The sequence below is a fragment of the Phyllostomus hastatus genome, unplaced genomic scaffold, assembly GCF_019186645.2.
Source record: "Phyllostomus hastatus isolate PE091 unplaced genomic scaffold, TTU_PhHast_1.1 phas_contig_152, whole genome shotgun sequence".
NCBI lineage: Eukaryota > Metazoa > Chordata > Mammalia > Chiroptera > Phyllostomidae > Phyllostomus > Phyllostomus hastatus.
Window position 1 is genome coordinate 11031962 of NW_025333622.1, and position 20602 is coordinate 11052563.

At 44.8% G+C, this 20602-nt stretch overlaps 1 protein-coding gene across 6 annotated transcripts in view; it reads right to left on the reverse strand.

Moving 5' to 3' along the window:
- Positions 1 to 925: 925 nt before the first annotated feature.
- The window catches only part of TMCC3 (transmembrane and coiled-coil domain family 3), a 94695-nt gene continuing 75018 nt past the window's right edge, over positions 926 to 20602 (reverse strand). For 4 of the 6 annotated variants that reach the window (XM_045830466.1, XM_045830461.1, XM_045830464.1 and 1 more), the window contains exons 2-4: positions 11093 to 12009; positions 8874 to 9009; positions 926 to 5371 (exon numbers count right to left, since the gene is read on the reverse strand). In XM_045830466.1, the coding sequence (XP_045686422.1) occupies positions 5069 to 5371; positions 8874 to 9009; positions 11093 to 11994 (1341 nt within the window). In that variant the 5' untranslated portion in view covers positions 11995 to 12009 and the 3' untranslated portion in view covers positions 926 to 5068. Of the gene's footprint in view, positions 5372 to 8873; positions 9010 to 11092; positions 12010 to 14816; positions 15116 to 20602 lie in introns of those variants that run through there. The other 2 variants (XM_045830463.1, XM_045830462.1) reach the window with 2 other exon arrangements.

Consider the following 20602-nt stretch of genomic DNA (forward strand, 5'->3'; position numbering starts at 1 on the left):
TAAACGCACAGTGTGCAATGAACGGTACTGACTGATCTAGTCCTAGGGCTGAAAGTGGCCCCTTATGAGGCTCCAAGAGTCATCTGCCTCACAGGAGCTGAGAGCTACGGAAGGACTAGAGCCAATCACTCAACATCCTTCGCTGGTTCCCAGTGCAGGTTCCAGAGTCACACCAGGTTGGGGCTGTAGTAACAGCTCCACAGATATCTGCTGCACGACGCTGTGAGTTATTTAACTTCAGCTTTCTCAAGTGTTAAGCAGGGGCAATAGTGCCTGTCTTACTGAGTGTTGGAACAATTACATTGGATATTATATGCAAAGCATCGAGCACTGAGCATTATGTATAGTAAATGCTCAAAGAATGTTGTTAGCTGTCATCCCACATCTGTGAAAGGCCAGAAAGGTGCTGTTTGGTATCCCCATGGTCCTTCTGTGTCCTATAAACTCCTCCACCTCAGTGGTCATACCTATTGGAAAGTAACTCCCTCTCCCCTAGGGCTTGAGTAATGGGCTGCCTATCACGCACCAACTTTTTATGAAACACACTTGGAATTAGCTTATAATTGATTATAAGGGATGAGGGAAGGAGGAATAAATAGGCAGAACACAGGATTTTTAGATGTGAAACTATTCCATCAGATATTGTAATAATGAATACTAAGTCGGAGAAGGTGTGAGAGTGAACCACAATGTAAGCTATGGGCTTTGGGAGATACTGAAGTGTAAATGCAGGTTCATTAATTGTGTCAAGGGTACCCTCCGGTGGGGTCATTGGCAGCAGGGAGGCTGTGCACGTGTGGGGATGGGGTATATGGGAAATCTCTGTACCTTCCCATCAAGTTTGCTTGAAATAAAGTCTGTTTAAAAAATCAGTGACATACACACACACAAACTGCTGTTGATACTGACTCCGACAAATGGGAAATTTTAAGAAATCTAGCTCTTTATTTAACATCAAAGCTAACATCAAGTGTTTATTTTAAAAAAATAATGGCACCTGCTTTGAATGGGGTGATCTGCAGAGAACTTACAGTTCTAGGCTGACATGAATATAGTATCCCACAAAGCAGAAATGATGCGATGGAGCACACAATAAACATTTCCAGTTTTTACTTCCAGAGCCACTATCTACTGCTTAAACATTAACACACAGCACATTTGGTTGAAACATTTCTCTTAGGACAAACACAGTGAGACATGCTTTAAATACATAAATTAAAATTGCCACACACAAATCATTCCTAAAACAATTCAGGTACATTACTTTCCAGCTTCTCAGAAACAGAAATTGTAGTGATTTTAGAAAATTATAGGTTGATTCTGCTTTATATCTTATGGGTTTCAAATACTAATTACCTACACCATTTTCTTAAACTTCGTAACTACTTCTGAGGTAAACAGGCCAATCTCACAGTTTTCAGTGACTCGGTTTTTTTAGATCAACTCTTTCCTTAGCACATATGCTAAATTTCTTGAAATATCTCCCTCCAGATAAAGCCCTGAATTTTAAATAATGCCACTTTGTCCTACCACTGGTTCCTCAAAATTATACAAATATGCAAAATAGGTTTATTTAATACTCACATTCATATTAGTAAGTATAATTAAATGTCTTTCCAAACCAGTACAACTATGTTTGGTTTCAATGCAAAAGAAATGTTCCCATTCAATGCAAAATAACTTGGTATTTAAAATCCAAACAAAAAGGACAAAGGTAATGAGTTGCCCCAGGGGAGCCAGTTCCTGGCACTATCATCGAACCCATTATGAAATCTCATAGGCTAGAAGAATGGAAGGGTGATGAACAGACACCGTGGGGCAATATTTCGGTGAGAACAAGACGACAAAGCAGGGGAGGGGTAAGCTCACAGGGATGTGGAGTGGCAGAGAGGGGTAAGAGCAGCGGGCGGAAGTGAGAAGAGGAGGGGTTTCAGGTTTCCATCTACCAGGAGATCAGAGTGAGCACGTAAGTACAAAAGGCAGGCGCTAGAAACTTTCACTGCCCCAAATCAGCAATACAGGACTTTTATTTACTGCCTCTTTGTTGTGGCTTTAAATGTATTTATTTATTTTGGGGGGGATAGTGTTCTGCTCTGGCTTAATCATACTCAAAATATAAGCTGGAATAGCCAACTCAAAACCCATAAAGGTTCTTGTTTTCGCCTCAGCAAACTCTCATTGTCTTGGCAATCATGAAAATAATGTCACCAAACATTCCAGTGCTAGAATCCCACGTCCAATATTTAAATGCCTCAGTGAGTTCACTGGATGAGCAGGTGCCCGCCCGTCCCACAACTGGCTTCAGTAGGGATGCACAAGGTGTTTACTACCAAGGTAAGGTGGGGAAAAGGGATTAGTTGGCTTAAATGTTAATTAAATATCCAGTTTCAGGACATGTCATAGCTTGAACACTATTTTAGTTGTATACTTAAATAACATTTTATTTAATTTCCTTACGCAGTGCAGAAAAACAGGCGGTGGGAGAGTTTATTCCTCAAGAAGAGAATAAACTACAGAGAGTAAAAGCACCCTTGGGGTACACCATCAACTAGAAAGCTTCATGAACTTTCAACGAAACTCTAAAATAAATATGCCGTGTAGGTTGAGCATGTCCAAGTGAGAACAAACTAATCCAGTGTCTAATGAGAATCACCAAAAATAGGAACTCTGTAAAAGAACTCACGGCGAGGTGCAATGATTTAGGCACTACACTATTTCAGACTGGCCAGTTCTGGCAGCTTGCCCACTGCGCCAGACTGCAGGGGTTGGAGTGTGCAGCTCCCCACTCCCTTCACTTCTCTCACTGGGGAGCACACACTGACCGCAGGTCTGGGAAGTGTCACAGCAAACGTGCTAGGCTGAGCCACGGAGTGGCATGTGGTGACGGCAGGACAATGTCTTCCTAGATGCCCCAGAACCCTTAGTTCAGGGCTGGAGCTCTCACCCATTCTTGCTAAACTACCAGCAGCACCTATACCCACCCCAGACCCTGGCATGTCACAGTGCTGCAGAAGGGTTCACAGACATCAAGAGGGGCCTACCTGGGACCCAGCCTGATGCAAGTATGTAAGTTACACCCAGCCCTGAGCCCTCATGGAGGCTGATGCCCACAGGTAAAGGGGGGTGGCTGGCCACAGAAATATAAACGCATAAGGAAGTGCACTGTTCTCTCTCCCTGACTTCCCTGGACCTGGAACCTGTCTCTGTCCCCTGGATTTGATGGAACACAGTGTATTTACAGCAAGCTTGGCAGACCCAGGGAGAGCCTGCCAGTGATAGGAGACAGCCATGAGATGCAGATGGGACTAGTAACTCCCTCTTTCCTGAGTCCTCTTCCCTAAATCACTGGATTCCCACAGCCGATGATTTCATGAAATTGTGTTTATGTCTTAAAAAGCTCGTGTCTGGAATTAGGTGATGGTGAGAGCTGTATAAGTTTGTGAACTGATTATAACCCTAAAAAACCAAAAAGCTCATGTTGTGAGACTCACACCCAGAGTTGCACCAAGTGCCCGACAACTCCGCTCTTTCAAACCGTGGTGCACCATCACATTTTTTCAGGAGATTTCCCTACAAGCAGCTGTTTGCAAAATATTGCACTTAATTCAAATCCAGGTCACTTGATGTTTTCTGGAAGAAAATGTTCACCAACATGCACCTTTATGCCCCAGATAATGGAAGTGGGAGGTGAGGGCCTAGGGAGCAGTTTCCTTTCATGTGGACAGAGGGACAGATTTAGTGGACAGAGGGACAGATTTAACGGACAGTGTCACTCATCTCCCAAATAGGCCAAAGACGCTGCCCTCGTGGGAATGTGGAATTGTTGCCACTGTTATCGTAGGACTTATTTTCAGTGAGATCCTAGAAGACAGATGGCAACACTGGCTCAGACACAGCGTCTAATTTATCTTATTCTGGCTGGTCTCTCAGGGTCCTGAGCGGACCCTCTCAATCCTCATCCAGGCAAATGGCTCCCACCCATCTAGCTGCCATCCAGTTAGACACGTGTCATACTTCCTCCTGCTTCCAGTGTTCCTACCTTAGTGCACTTCAGCTTTAGAAACTATGATTCAGTTTTCCTTCTTAACGAAAAAAAAACCCCGCAACACAAGCATCATGTGTTTTCATTTACTGAGGGAGCTTTGCAACCCCTCGCAGACCTGCAAATAAAGTGAATCACACCCTCATGGGGGGTTATCAAAATCAAGGTGTGTCGAATTACAAACCTCCAGAGTAGTGCTCACAGGACTCCCATGTTAAAGCTGCAGTCTGATGAGGGATGGGAAACATTTCTCCGTGCTTTGGAGGCTGGGCATTTGGCAGCCAGTTAGGATGCAATCAGGTGTGTGGCTCCGAGGGCATGAGAAGGCAGAAGCCTCATTCACACACCCTCGTGTCTTACCATTTAAAGTGCAACAGAGCAACTAAGTGAGACTTTGGGTGAATACATGGTGTAAAATAAGATTTCCATGTCACAGAGAGTCACACGTAAATGACCACTGTGGACACTGGGCACATACGGGAACTGTGGCCAACTGCGGACCATTGGGATGGATCACACAAGGATGTCCTGCACTTCCATCAGCCGTGAGAGGTTGACACAGTCAGTGCCTGGGCTTTTCCCTTCCCTGATTCGTGCTGCACCCTTGCTACTTAGAGGACTCGGGGAAAACATGGCCACTAACAATGGTGAGCTCAATTTTGATAGAGACTTGAGATAGAGACTGAAATTCCCTTTTCTTCTGAGCCACTAATTACGCCAAGTGCTCAACAACCAGAGGTCTACCATGCTGGGTGAGTCAGGCAGGCAGGAAATCTGGTCCGATTAAGGCAGTGAGCAGTGTGGGGCGAGCTTCTGAAACAGACACATGTTAACCAGGCACAGGGACTGAGGACTGGCTGGTGACTGCTACCGAGTTAAGAGAATTGTAGTTATTTACAACACACAGCCCCAGCCCTTCCGGTAATCTTCAGTTGGCACAACTGTTCATTTGGAAATTTGGTAGTATGCACAGAGTTCCCTTTAAAATAAAAACTTGAAGAAACTTGAAGATGGGAACCAGTGGTTTCATCTGGGTATTATTATCCTTTCTATGGCACACAGAATATGGTCCCAGTTTTTACAAAATATTGCCAGAAGAGTCACAGCAAAGAAGGTGCCGAGAATGTGAAAGCGGCTCTTCATCATGGGCGAGACAAACTTCGCGATGGTGGACACGCACACCAAGATGACAGTCATGAAGGCCAGGACCACGTTGATGCACTTCCCCAGCAGAACTTTGGCGTTCACTGTGTCTGTCTGCAGAGCTTGCTGCTCCTGCTGGTGCAGCTCCAGCTTAGAAATGCGAGTCTGGCAGGACTCCAAGGCTTCCTGTGGGCAAAAGCAAGAGCAAGGATCAAATGCTGTGAGGTCACGGGCAACATGTGAGCACCTGCCCTTAAGTGCACGCAAACCCCCAGCTGAGAATGCTTGGTGTTGAGGCAGCTTCACATAACCTGGCTGACAAGGGTGACGACGACGACAGCAAAGAAATAAAACAAGAATCCCAAGGCTCATTTTATCTTGTTATTTATGGGTAGAATGAGCACGTATATACAACCATAAAAATCATAAATGAGAAATTACATATTTTGACTCCACCCATACATGAAATAAAATGCCTAAAACATTGGCATCTGTTGGTACCATGAGGGACAAACCAGAGGAAAGGTAGGGCTCTATTTTGGGACAGTTGTCTACCTCCAGCCATGGAGTAGCTGCTCTCTCCAAGTGCTAGTCCTTGTTTCACCGCTCGGAGTCTGTGTGTGCCATCACAGACCGGCGGGGCACGGAGGGAGCAGGACGGACTGTGGGACAGCTCTGCTTCCGCCTGCTCTCGGAATGCTGTGTCGCTCCAGACACTATCTGAGGCTACGCATCCTCGCTAGATCTCGATCTTTCCAAGCCTTCAGTGACTAAGACACAGATGACTCTAAGTATACTTCTAGTCCAGCTGTCTCTTCTGAGATCGACTCACGTATCTATAAGACCCCTTAACATCTTCATCTGAGCTTCTTAAAAGCACCTCAATGCAACATGTCCAAATGTAGATTTGTGTATTACACCTTCTTCTGCACCTGCCACAAACTTTGTTTCCTTTCCTGTGTTCCTTTCCTCAAAACCAGCCCCCGATCCACCCAGTTCCTTATCCCAGGAGCCTGAGAGCACTCATCAACAGCATCACCCAGCCCTGCTGCTGCAACATCCAATATCTACCTCAGCGGGTTCGCTTCTCTCCCCTCCCACAGTCACAACCCCAATCTAAGCCACCAGGATCTCTTGCCTGTGAGCTACACAGATTTTTCCATACACCCTCTTGATTCTCAACCCCATGAATCCACTTTCCACACAGCGGCCCAAATGACCTTTAGAGAAGCATATATAATGTCATTCCTTTTTGTAAAACCTTTAAAATCTTTACCATGGCTTAGGCCCAGCCACTCTGTCTTGACTCACCTCATGCCAGCCCCCTTCCCCTCACTGTGCTCTGGCCATACTGGCTTTGTCAGGTTCTGACAAGAAGCCAGCCCAGGGCCTGTGCACATGCAGTGCCCTGTGTCTGAGATGTCTGCCTCCCCACTCCTGCCCCTCCTCACCGGTGGCTCCCTCATTCGTCTTTCAGGTCTCCCACCTACTGTCACGTCCCGCGAGGAGCCTTCTGGACCCATCAGACTATGCCAAGCCTCCCTTCCGCCCTCTTCCCCAGCCGAGAGGCCATGGCCGCATGAGGCAGAGGACAGGCTCATGGTGCCAGGCCAGGAGGTAGTGAGGAGCACGCAGCAGGTGCTGCGTGCTAGCTGAACACTCAGGAGGTGGGGTTTTGGGATATGAAGCTTGAAAGAGAAAAAATCTGTAGTCTCTTGAGAGGAAGGCACCTAAGCAGAGGCAGTACAATGAGCCCCCTTCAGTTCGCTAGCCTGCTACCTAACTCATTCACCAACACGTGTTTGCTCAACTGAAACACAGTCATCTTTTCAGGGCTGAAACAGCAGAACGGCTCTAACATGATCTGCTTTCTTCTGCTGAATATACTCTATGGGCCAAAGAACAGGGTTTGCTGTTACTATATAACTTTCGTTACATAGGCTACCGACAGAAAGTTCTTTAGATCCTCACATTCTAAAAAATGCTGGCTTCCCGAGACGACAGGCAAGTGCCCCAGAAATCATGTATTCGTTTCAAACACCTGGGCCCAGGGTGGCCTTCATTTTGGACAAGGCATGGAGAAAGTGATAGAACAAGACAAAAGGTCAACATTTTAGGCAAATTCACTCATATTTGATTGGCTAGATGAATTACATATATAAACAGAATTGCCTTAGAACTGTACCAAATTTTTGTTACCAAAAGAAACATCCAAAAAAATGAGCAATGTGTTGCAAGGAACTTTAGTCACAGTGCCCACTAGGAGACACTCAGCCCCAAAACCTTTAGTGCTTCCACAGGTCCAGTATTTAACTTATTGGGGATAAAGACAAAGGACAGGATTACCTTTTACACTATTTTAATTGGGAATTCAGGATTAAAAAACAAACAAACCCAATACTCATTTGCTTAAAATAACCACAAACCCTTGCATACCCATGGGCTGTAGCTGCCCTGCCTATACTAGCCCATCCCCTTGGATCACGTGGCTCTGAGAACAGAAGGAACCAGAAAAAAGAACAAAGGCGAGCTAGGAGCCCTGGGACATATGTAACTCACCAACATAACAAAAACAATGGTCAGCATTTATTTCTTAACTGTTTATGTGTCAGGCAAAGATTTAAGTACTTTAAGTTATCATCCCATTATCCTCTGGACCACCTCAGGAAATATTTCTCATTAATATTTCCATTTTATAGATGAGGAAACTGAAGCACAGAGAGCTGACTCGCCCTGGGTCACACAGAAAGTAGGAGAGCCGGGGTTCTATCGATCATAACAAGAAAGACCCTCCAGTCACTCACAGAGACGACCTTTTGCACCAATGAACAAGAGATGGAACTGAAACACGCTGAAATGACTTCCGAAGTCCCTCCCTCAATCTTACCCATTTGTCCCTAAAGTATGTTTCTTTAAAAAAGGAAGAACAGTATTAACCCAAACTGTCCCCTACATAAGACTAGTGCTATCCCATGGTCCAGCAGTCCCATTTTTAGGTATATACCCAAAGGAAACAAAATCAGTATCTAGAGAGGTATCTGTGCCCCCATGGTCACTGAGGCATGGTTTACAACAGCCAAGATACGGAGACAAACCGAGTGCCTACTGATGAATGAATAAATAAAGAAATGTGGTATTCTGTCTATAATAGAATACTATGTGGCCATTAGTAAGAAGGAAATACCATCATTTGCAACAACATGCATTGTTCTAGAGGGTATTATGCTAAGTGAAATAAGTCAGAGCAAGATAAATACTATATGATCTCACATGTTGAATCTAAAAAATCTGAACTCATACAAACGGGACACATTGGTAGTTGCCAGAGGTGGGGAGCAGGGGCAAATGGGTAAAGGCAGTCAAAAGATATAAACTTCCAATTACAGAAGCAATATTTTTTATGTATTAAAATTTAAAAAATTTCTGGTTGTGTGAAGAGAATAGGGTATAGATGAGGAGCTTGGGGGTGGATAATAAATATTAACTACTTTAGGCAGAAAGTAAACAGAATACAGCTTTGTTACTCAGTAACGTCTGTAGCATGAGCTAATGGGGTAAATAAGGTGCAGAAATGCTTGCTCCATGAGCCAGAAAGCCTTCAGGGCTCAGGGGTAATGGGCACTTCGTTTGTCAGATGTGTCGGCGCTGGGCAGTGCCTGCGGAGCGCCTACTGGCAGAGGACAGGCACCTGGACGTCCCGCGAGCGCTCGTAGGCCTGGTAGGCCACCTTCTCCTCGATGCTGGCCAGCTCCTGCTTCAGGTCGGCCATCTCGTGCTGATGCAGGTCCGTCAGGTCATGGAGCTGGTCTTCCAGTCGCTCGTACCTTTGGAAAGAGAGGAGCAATTCTGAGCACGACATTGCAAAGGTGTTCTGACAGCACATTCTAGAACGACGTCCTTCATATCTCACTGTCGTCAGTGCCCCTCGGCTTGTTTTCATCTCCTGGTGACTGTGTTTCCAAAAGAAACATCTAGCTGGGGAACACTGACTTCCAGTCTAGAAAAGACCGGTCTCTGCAGTCCTGACTCCGTCCTCCGCGCTGAGGTTTCATGCAAAGCCAATTTGGCTTTTCCACCCAGGTCAGACCAGCACCTCGGCGGGCAGCGATGACGACAACACAGACCTCAGCAATGACACATACGCCACGGCTGGTCAGCAGGCAGTGTGGTCTGGGCTCCGGCTGAGAGCAAGGGCCCGCATGCATCCCAGTGCCCCTCCCCTCTCCACCCCATGGTGCCCAGCGGTTTGCAGCACGGCTCTCAGGCACCAGAGTGCCCACAAGGAAAGAACCAATCACTGCGCTGGAGCCAATCCCACTATTTCCCAGTGCACACATTAATTCTGAATACGTGTTTCAGCTCCTGGAAGTTAAACTCATTATAAATTATAGATGGCTTATCAGGTGGCATTCCCAAAAGTCTAAGGTAACAGAGGCACAAAGACCCCTATTCTCAGCCCTCACCGCTTCAGACAAGAGGAATTTGTCTTATATTTACATAAGCTTATAATATTTATTTTGAAACAGAAAGCACTGTTTGGGGAAGCACTATTTGTGTCAGCTTGAAATGACGCCGATCAATGCCAGTTTTAATATGTTTATATAGAACATATGCTAGAATAATTTTTTAAAAATGAGACAAAATTACACATTTAAGCTTATTCTCAGGTAGGACTTCATAGGTGCCCCATGTTGGTGTTATAAACAAGCCTTTTGAAGAATGCTTAGAGTAAGCAATGCAGTCAGCGGCGAAATCATGGAGATCACAAGTATAGCTAATATAAGCAAAGGAGAACAAACACTTTCCTAAATTTATGTAAATGTGTATTTGTGACTTGGGATAAAATTTGGATCCAAAGAGTGCTATATCCCAAACTATTCTAACAGAATTAAGGTTAATATTCTCTGGAAAGTTTGTGACTCAAAAATATTTCTTGTGTGACAAAGAAACCAAAGTCAAAGATTATGAGGAAGGTTTAAAAATTATTTCATAAAATATGAGCTGAAGATAAGCCATGTTCCTAAATATATATATAAAACCATGTATCAGATATAAAACATGTAAGCTAAACTTAAATTTGAAATCTTATAATATGTAATATATATATATTCACTTTTTAATCTACATTTTTATAAGTTAACATATTCATTTTGACCAAAAAACCTCTGGAGAATTTTTATTGGGAAAATGGTGGAAAATCACCTTATATTTGGTCATATACAGTTTTTATTAACACATAAAAGCCAGCCTATAAAACATGTCTAAAATTAGACAACACAGGGTGGGGCAAAAGTAGGTTTACAGTTGGTTATATGGAAAAGAATACAAAAATTAATAAATAATAATACAAGAATAAACTCTGTATTTCATGTACTCACAACTGTAAATATACTGTTTTCCCTACCATGTATAATCCACAGATTTGAAATTTATATTTTAATCTTAAAATCTATTTTGAACACTTTGTTTAGGGGGAAAAGTTTAATGAGCAAGATACAGTAGGTAAAAAAAAATGCTACATAACGACTTTAATACTGATGTACTAAATAAATCTACCTTGTTGGACAATGAATTAGTTTTCCATTTGATAGTTATTAGGACAAAAATCAAATACAGATCTGTGAACGAGTGTAATAAAACTTCCCAACAGAAGTCCCTGAATCAGGAGCTTAATATGCACATGAGTCAAAGACTAACACAGTGATATTTTCACAGACCCACACATATAATGTCTTTCTCTAAACTGTCAAGTATGAAGTATGGAAAAAATTACTGATCCCTAAATGCCTTTTGACCCGCATTCTTCTTTATGAAAAATGCAACCATCAGCACATCACTGTTGAGCAATCTCTCTGCAGTTAGTAACTCATGCCTCCAAATACATTCTAAAAGAACAGTCTGAAATACCTGTATCTCTCCTCTTGCAGGGTCTGAGAAATAAAACCATATTCTCTCTTAAACTGCACCTTCAGCGCCTCGATGTCCTCGGCCAGCTGTGCCTGGGTGTCCTTGATCTCCCTCAATTCCTCCAGGATCACGGTGAGCTTCCCCTGGCTGTCCAGTGTGCCTGCTCCGCCGGCCCCGAACGACTGGTTCCCGTTACTGTCCGCGGAGCCCGACGTGCCGCTCGAACACTCGTCGTCGCTGCCGTACTTGGGCTTGTCCACGATGGTTGCGCTGCCACCGTAGCCCCTGGCGCTTGCCTCAGGCCTAAACTCATCTAAGGAATTTTTTAAGTGAGCGATGTTGTCTGCACTGCCAAACTTATTCCGGATCAAATTGGCAAACTCTCTAGACTTACTGAAGACAAATACAGGTGGAGTGAGGGAGACCCCGGGCATGCCCGATTTACTGCTCTCCATGCTGTGCGGGGCAGTTCGAGACTTGGCGTGGGCATCTTTCAGGGAGTGCTGGATGTCCTTCAGGTTGTCTTTGGAAACGTCCTTTGAGCTTCTGGAGGCTCCATTCTGTTCGATCTCCCTGAGCTTTCTGTGGTACTGTTCTAACTTCTTCTGCAGCTGGGCAATGGAGTGAGCTGATTTCTGATTCTTCTTCTCAAAGACTTGTTTGATACGGCCAGCCTGCTGTTTGTCGGCGCTGCTGACTAGTTTCAGATACTCGGCAACGTTCCCGTCACGCGATGTCTGCTCGATTTTGATCTGCTCTGTTACCTTAAGAATTTTTTGTTTCAGGCTGTCTGCACTTAGTTTGACCTTGTGGAAGTCCAGGATGCCATCTGGTACGTCAAAGTTGAGGTTGGTGTCCGACCCGCCTCGGCGTATGTTCAGGGGCAGGCTTAGGGTAGTCATGTCATGTCGTTCTACCTGAAAAAGACAGGGCAGAAGCACTTTAAGGTCTGAAGTCTAAGAGACAGTTACTGTGATAAAATTTGTGCACACACAACAGACACACATTAAGTCCCAGATTTTTAAAAACCTCCCTACTATCCTCTCAGGTTGAACATAGGATAACCCAACCCCTTCTCGTGTTAGCCTTCTCCTTCCACGCACTAACTGAGAGATTCAGATCTCCCAGGGTATCCAGTTTTCTGTCTGATAAGATGGCAACTTTTGGTTGCCAGAGTAGAAATGCATAATGGAATGAGGTTACCAGTCAGTCCTGGTTTCCCAAAGTGCCCGGGTAACTGGGATGCCTCAACCCACTCACAGTGAACCTCACCATTGTGGGAAGTGTATCCAATTCAGAACTCAATCATTAAATAGGAGAATGAAAAAAAAAAGGAAGAAAGAAAGATAAAAGAAAGTTAAGTTCTAAGAAATACATTCATCTATACAAGAAATTATTTTCTTAATGAAATCATTAAGCAGATGTGATGAAATAATATGGTACAAGATTAATTTTAATAATTGAGTAATACAACAATAGTATTTAGATATGGAAATAACCACAAACCACAACCAAAGTGATTTCATAAAACAGTACTAATGCTAAGACCATGTGAAATAGTTTTCTCATTCAAGGGCCACCTGGGAAAAAGAACTAATGTGCAAAGCTGAGCATCTTGGCAGGGGCAGCAGGGATGGGCGGGGTGCAAACAGGGGTGCTGGTCGTGCTCTAGAAGGGAAGACAAATGCAGTCTGTGCACCAGGCACTGCGGATGTTCATGGGGTTTTGTTCGATCCCCACGACCAAGGCCGGCAAAGGATGTGTCAGAGCCACATAGGGAGTAGAACCTGAGACTTGAAGGAGTCAGATTTGGATCGAATCACCTAACTCAGGTCCTCTTTCCAGTCAGGACACACTATGACCTGTGTTCCCAGAGGACTAAAAAGAGCTCTTTGCTGTGTCTGAATACATTCTCTACACAAAGGTTCATAAGATCTAAACTGAAGCACCTTATTTGTCAAGGTAACAACACTTTGATTAGAATAATGCCTTGATAAAAAGTGGGAGATAAGACAACACGCAGCCCAAGTTATCTTTTTTTAAGAGGATAGTATGCTGACATAATAAAAAAATTTGTAAGATATTAACTCAAAAAACCTCATATTGCCTAAGTGGCCAAGATTCAAATGAGGACTGCTGCCAGCAGTGAACATGAACCAGCCTGCCATGTGAAAAATCCAAGCCAGTGCCGTTCTCCAGAGCAGGGAGCCCAGTGGCAGGCACCGTGGGACACAACCCCGGGCTGTGGGTCAGGCCTCCTTCATGACTTAGAGAAGGCTGCCAATATTTTTTGGTCTCTCTCTTCCCACACACAATTTTGCCACACATCAGCGACACTGGTGGTTTTATCTGGCACAAGAGCATCAGGCTGGATGGCACTAAATGCCAAATCACTATCAGACTGCAAAAGAGGATGTTTGAAAAGAGGATAAAGGAACTGCGACTTCACCTGGCCAAGACGGAGGGATGGGTGTAGGGACTAAAGAAGATGCATAATAATCATCAAGTCCTAGAGAGATGAGTACAGGAAACACAAGGAAGCAATGTATCTATGGTTCACCAGCAGATCCAAACAGGAATAGGCTCAAATTACAGTAATAAAGAATGCCTAAACCTAGCAAATGTTTAGTTTGGGCAGATACGCTCCTGGTACAATCATGAGGCTAGGAAATTGATCTTATTAAAGATGTCTAATCTAACCAAGCTTCTGTACTTTTCAGAAACTTTGGCTCCCTAATGCCTCTCAAATAATAAAACTTGGCCACTGTAAGGCCACAGCTTACCTTTCAGGCTTCACCTTGTATCTGATGGATGCCGGTCATCTTGAGGCAACCATGCAACACGAAGTTCCCAGAATATATATATGAATTTCCTATGGCCTTCCTCCTGTGTCTAATACTGACAATGCCTACCACCCATCCACCTCTGCTAATTAAAATCCTACATACGCTGTAAAATTCATTTCAAATGCCATTTCTTCTATGAAGATTTTCCTAGTCCCATTGGAAAGCTGCCTTTCCTTTCTGCGGTCCTCCATGGTGCTTCTGAGGCACCACTCCACTCCTTTACCACCCATGCAGGGGCTCGAACCCCCACAGGGCGCAGGCTCCTCAGGGGAGAGATGGCTCACGCCTGTATCCAGCCTGCACTAGCACTGACCCTGATTCACAGGAGGCTGTCAATAAAATGTCTGCTGAACTAAAATGACATCATTCTCCACTGTTCAGGAGTCTACCCTGAAGTCATTTTAGATACATTTTAATAGAATAAAAAAAATGATTTCCGAAGTTCTGCTCATACAGACCTGACCACTCCAGGTAAAGATGTTTCCTAATATCCAGGTAATAAATTATACATCACTTCACACTGATTCAAGGAAATGGAGATCAATGTGTAACAACATACACAAACCCAAATAAGGGCTTTTAAGTATAATTTATACTCAGAAAAGAGAACATTTATTATGTATAAAACTATGAATTTCTGTAAACCGAACACATTATGTAACTAGGACCCAGTTAAAAAAGAAAACCAGAACAGAAACTTCCTCATGCTCCGGTCAGTCACACAACCACATCACCCCCACCTCCAGGGTAACCGGACCGTCTTCAGCATTCTTGTCTTTTTTTCACTCTACATTGTTTGTGAGATTTATAAGAACTTGCTCTTGCCCTCCTTGGGCTCACTAGAATAGATTAACCTATTAAAAAAAAACCCAACCAACCTGCTTGGCATTCTCAATTGAGAAGTCCACCACCACACTTGAAGATACAGAGGGAGTTCTATCTTACCGACTGCAGCAGTAAATCACCGCCTGTTCCTCCTTCCTCAACCACACGGCAGCTGGCCACCCGGCCACTCTGGCACCTCAGCACAATGGCCTCGTTCTCTTATACGCTGTTGGGCCAGGACAGCCTCTAATAGAGAGGAATGTTTACGCACACAGAGCTGGCTGACTTTTGGCTCACTCAGAGTTATAACAATGCTTGGAGAATCCAGGTTGAGGGAAGCTATGGCATTTAAAGCTCCAATCAATCACTCTTACTGCTCGTCAGCAAATCTGTTAGAAGTGTTTGATAAGGGTGAAAAGCTGGACCTACTGCTGGGCCACTCCTTGCAGCCTTTCACAGCCCCACCTCTGCGGGGTAATAAAGAGTCAGCAAACACTAGATGCCTATATACTCCCTGAACACAAACTCCAATTTCATGTACATGCTGGGAAGAAAGCCATGCGAGTCCTCCGTGTGTCTGACCTCCCATCCGGACTCAGCACTGAGAACAACAGTGAGCTGTTTCAGGGCTGTGGCATGGGGAGGGGACAAAGGTGCACACCTCGCTGGAGCCAGTGTGCATGTGGACTGTGTGGGTCAGGGGACGTGTTCCAATTTTGGCACTGACATTTACCAGCTATGCTGTTCTAGGTAAATCAAATCCCATCTGTGGTTTTAGATCCCAATCTACAGACTAAGGAGATAGAGCCAGACTACTCAGAGCTCACACTACAAAATTCCATGGAAAGTAATCCCATTCCATGAAATGTGCCTTTACTGTGAGACAGTATCATGGAGTAGTCAAGGCCCAGGACTCTGGAGGCAGACTGCTTTGCTTTCCATCTTGGCACCACTCTTATGAGCTGTGTGCCCTTGGAGAAATGACTTAGCCTCTCTGTGCTTCAGTTTGTTCTTCTGTAAAATGGGGATGAGTCTTCAAAGGGTTGTTGTGAGGAAAAATAAGATAACGCACATAACATGCTTAAAGACTTCCTGGCACAGAGAATGGTTTCAATAATATTTGCTACTGTTATCATTCCGATTTCATTTAAAAATGTACTTACATGTAAAAACCAAAAGGAACAATGGTTATTTTTGTACCATGGGGTTATGAAGAGTCATTCTTTTTATTATGCTTTCATATGTTCCAATTTAAAAAAAAAATAAACATGAATTACTGTTCTAGCAGAAAAGATGCTATTTTCTAAAATGACTGCTAGCCTCTTTCAGTCCTCAGAATTACTTGGCTATTATTACCTTACATGAAAGGCGGAACACCAGCAGCCCTGTGAAAGCCATTTCTAATAATGTTTTCCTTCAGGCAGCAGAAACATTTCCACTGTCACCTCAATGTTCTGGAACAAAGGCTAAGGAAAAGCCACAGCCCTGGACAGACGTCAAAAACTGACACTGAGTCATCTCTGCAACAATCCAAGCCTCCAGCGCAACATTAAGTGAGCTCCACTCACTCATCTCAACCATTACTGGGGCTGCCCAAACAGTGTTCAGGCGCCCAAAGAGAGCTGTCCCCTGTGACATGTCACATTCATCCCCTAGAGCTCCAGAGGGAGAGGAACAAACAGGGAAGGAGAGCGCATGCAGAGGCGCACCACCCAAACTGGCAGGGCGGGGGGCTCTTGTGGACTCCTGGGCGATGTGGACTGAGGCAGGAGTCTCCTGAGGCTCTGGGAGGCACTGAGGGTCAGAATGTAAGAGAGAGAGAGAGCAGAATGAGGGGACAGATAACACCTGCCTGCTTAGTCCCCAGGCCAGGTACAATGAGCCTTTGCTTAAAGAAAGGCTGCTTGAGCTCAGTCACACGAGGAAAGGGTCCGGCATGTCCACACCAGGCAACGGACATTTCATAGCACACCTGAGGGCGGTTCTACAGACAGGCCCGCGTGGAGCCGCGTGGTCAGTATTCAGCCTTTCCCAGGTCTTTGTGGCCCAGGTGTCTGAGTCCACGCAGCTGGCATTCTGTATTCACTGTAGCTGAAATCTAACTTCACATCCAGAGTGAAGGCTGCTCATGTGGTATGCCACTCAGAATGTGCCAGGCTTTGCTGCAGTTACAAAAAATGTCAAAATATCGATGGCTTAAGAAGTTTATTTTTTATCAGGCTAACAAAGCTGCTGTGAGCTGAGAGACCCAGGCTGTGATGGAGCCTCCGCCATGGAGAATGTTGCTGGTGGTCACGGCAGAGCAGGAGGGAGCCTGGTGAATTGTCCACTGGCTCCTAGAAGCTTCTGCCAGAAGAGACGCCTGTGGCTTCTCCACTCAATACACCGGCCCCACCGAGCTTCAAGGGAAGTACAGGATAGGACAGTACAATCCTACCACAAACTCGGGAGGAAAATTTCATGTTAGTGGCATACACAGTATCTTATTTGTTAAAAACTCAGACAGGTTTTACTTTTAGTACTATTTTACAAATAAGAAAACTAACCACAGAGTTCAGTAAACTGTCTCAGGCATGCAACTTGTAAATGGCAGGGCGAGGACTGAAACCTGCTCTCAGTCCCCAGAGCTTGCCTCCCTGACTTGAATGACTAAGTACTTTTACTACGAGTCAGATGTAGTGCTAACGACTTCTTTTATACATTCACACATTCTCTACACCAACCCTACCTTATTAAAAAAGCAAGGCTTATGAAGAACACACATGTTTTCCAAGGTCCCTGGGTAATAACTAACTAGCTAGGGCCCAACTCAGGTACATGAAACATGCCAGACTTTGAGAGATCTATATAGCTCAGCCACCGATCATGTGGGAGTCCACTCTGCAGTGTCCCCAACATGGTTATCCAGACCTGTGTGGAAGCATTGGGCTTTAGACTGCTCTGTCAGAAAATTCTCCCTGAGGCTGACCTTGAACTCATCATCCATGTAACTTCCTACCCAACTTCCATCATCCATGGCCCTGGTGTTGGTCTCTGGAGCCACACCAGCTCAGGTTTGATACACATATAAAATAAACTTTTCTTTATCCATGCTCCAAAATGTAAACAGTGACTTAGGTGAAATAATTTATGAGGATAAAAATAGCTCATTGCTTTTATCAAAACCATGCCCAGGCATTTACAATCACGAAGAGCAGACAGAGAAACCGAAGGTAAGAATCAGAAATATGAGAGCAGGGGCCTATGGAGAAGAAGCAGAGGTCTGACAGGCGAGGGGTGACATCTGGACTCTGGGAACAGGCACACGGCAGATGAGCCGCGGGCTTGCCTGCAGGGGAGGGGAGACGCCCTGTCCTACGCTAGGTGATACTGCGGAGAGAAGAGGCAGGGTCCCGGAGGACCGTACTTTGTATCTCCTTCCGGAAGGACTTGAGCTTGATCACTTTCCTACTCATTATGTATCTGACGCCACTGAGCCCTCTTCCCTCCTGCTTGCTGAGGTCACGTGAGAAACGTCTCTCCGGTGGGCGCACATGGAGCCCAGGTACGCTAACCAGTCCTGGGTCCTAGCATCAAACTCCAGGTTTTCTTGCTAAGTGAGCTAATCTGTACTGGAAACATCACTCCGAAGGCTTGCTAAGCATCCTCACCGTGACGTCATTAACACATCCATGTGGATACCCTCACAGAATATTCAACACCTTGACATTTTAGAAGAAAGCCACTTCCCCCACTACATGTTAGAAATGAAAAATTTATAATGATCTTCTCCGAGTATCCAAAAGGATATTAGTAAAATGTCTTACTGACATGTTTGTTCTAATTTGTTTACACGAAGAACATTTCCTCTTGTAGTCCAAGTCTGACAATAGCACACTCTGAACCCGAAAGAAGTTCACACAGAGTACAGGACGGGAACTGAGTCACTAGTTCTACCATAAAGGCTTTATTTTCCCACTCCTCTTCCTCTCCTGACATCACCGACAAGAAGAATCGCAGTGTTAAACGCTCTATTTCTTGACTGCAGGGGAAGTCCAGTCGCATCACTCTGGAATCACGGACGCTGGGAAGGGAGGCTGGAAGGCAGTGCCTTCGAGAGCCAGCCCTTCACCCACCGACACTGCTGATGAACAGCGTAAAGTGTTCAAGGCTCGCAGAAAACAAATTCTTCAAACATCTTCAAGCACTTACAAACACTTGACACTATAATTAAAATTAACTATCTTCTCATTAAGCCTCTGTCAGGCAACAGTGGTAACCTACTTTGAGTTACATACACTAGAAAATACACATTTCTTCAATATAATGTATAACTCACACTTTCCATTAATGCAAACTAATCCCTCACAAAATTAAGTCTGACCTGGTAAACACTGACAGTACACTGTATAATTTACATACAAGTTAAATTAAAGGGGAAAAAAGGCCAGACTTTAAAAAAGACCATGTCTTGAAGGGTAGAACAGAAAGGCCATGGCAATGAAAATCAAGTAACCCATGCTCAGTAGCAATGGTGGGTGAAGAACAGTCAAGGGGCCCCTGGGGGGGAACTGTAGAGGGGTTCAAGGCAACACCCAAACAGGGCTATTTCTTTCTTCCTTTTTCAATCCTTACCAAGGATATGTTTACTGTTTATTAATTTTAGAGAGAGATAGGAAGGGAAGGAGGGATGGAGGAAGAGAGAGAGAGAGATTGGATGCCTCCCATGCGCACCCTGACCAGGATGAAATCTGCTACCTTTTGGTGTACGGACGATGCTCCAACTAATCGAGTCGCCCAGCCAGAGCACCAAGGAGGGCTATTTCTAAGAAGAGGAAGGAGTCTCTGGGGCCCCTATGTACCTTGAAGATGGGCAGGTTTGGGAAAGGGAAGTGAGCGCCTATCATCCGACCCTCACTAAGAACTCAGTCTTCTGCGAGAAAACGCTCGTGTTCCTTCTTGCAGGGAGATGGGGAGCTCTCACAAAGGAGAAGCAGGAAGCCCTAATTTTAGGACAAACGTAAAATAAACGTCACTGAGGCTTTTAGTTCCCACATTCAGAAGAAGCTAGGCAAGGGTAAGTGGGAATCCCTGGGGCACTGAACTAATTTCTGAAGGGTTCTGGACTCTTTCCCACTCATGCTTGTTATTCCCCCATTGGTTCCTGGCAGTGTCTGTCAGCAAAACCTTCCCAGGACTCGAAGAGGACTCGAGTGCTTGGCTGGAGGGCCGAGAGGTGGGCATACCACATCCACTCCAAGAGAAGTGTCCCCAGGAACTGAGAGTTTAGCTGCAGCTATAAAGAAGGAAGAAAAATGACTCTCCAAAGCCCTCAGCTAGTGATCAGAGAATGCCAGCCCTGACTGCCCAGGTCTGAGAAGCAGCCTGGGGGTAGAACCCAGGAATGGGACCCCAGGCTTTCTGAACTGCATGTATTCACTGCCTCCCTTACCCCCAAAACAGATGGTGAGCATTCTTGGGAGGGACACGTGCTTAACTAAGTTTCTGAATGACAGCTACAAGTCCAACACTGTCCAACCCAGGCCATCAGGACTTCCCATCTGAAGGTCTTTGAGATGTTATGAGGGCCCTCTTAGGCACATACAACGACCAACTTCCGATGAGGACCAGAAGTCAGACTTTCAGAGCTGGAAGAATCTTTAGAGGTCTCACCTGGCTTACTGCCTATTTTTAGAAGAAGCAGCTTGAATAGGAACCCAAGTAACTTTTTACTTCGATCCATGCTCTGTATATAATAGATGCCCTGCCAAAAAGGGAAAGTAATTTTTCTACTGAAGTGTAGCTTCTTGGATAAACACATAAAGTAAATACAGTAGTGAATAGGATAGGTGTGTCTACC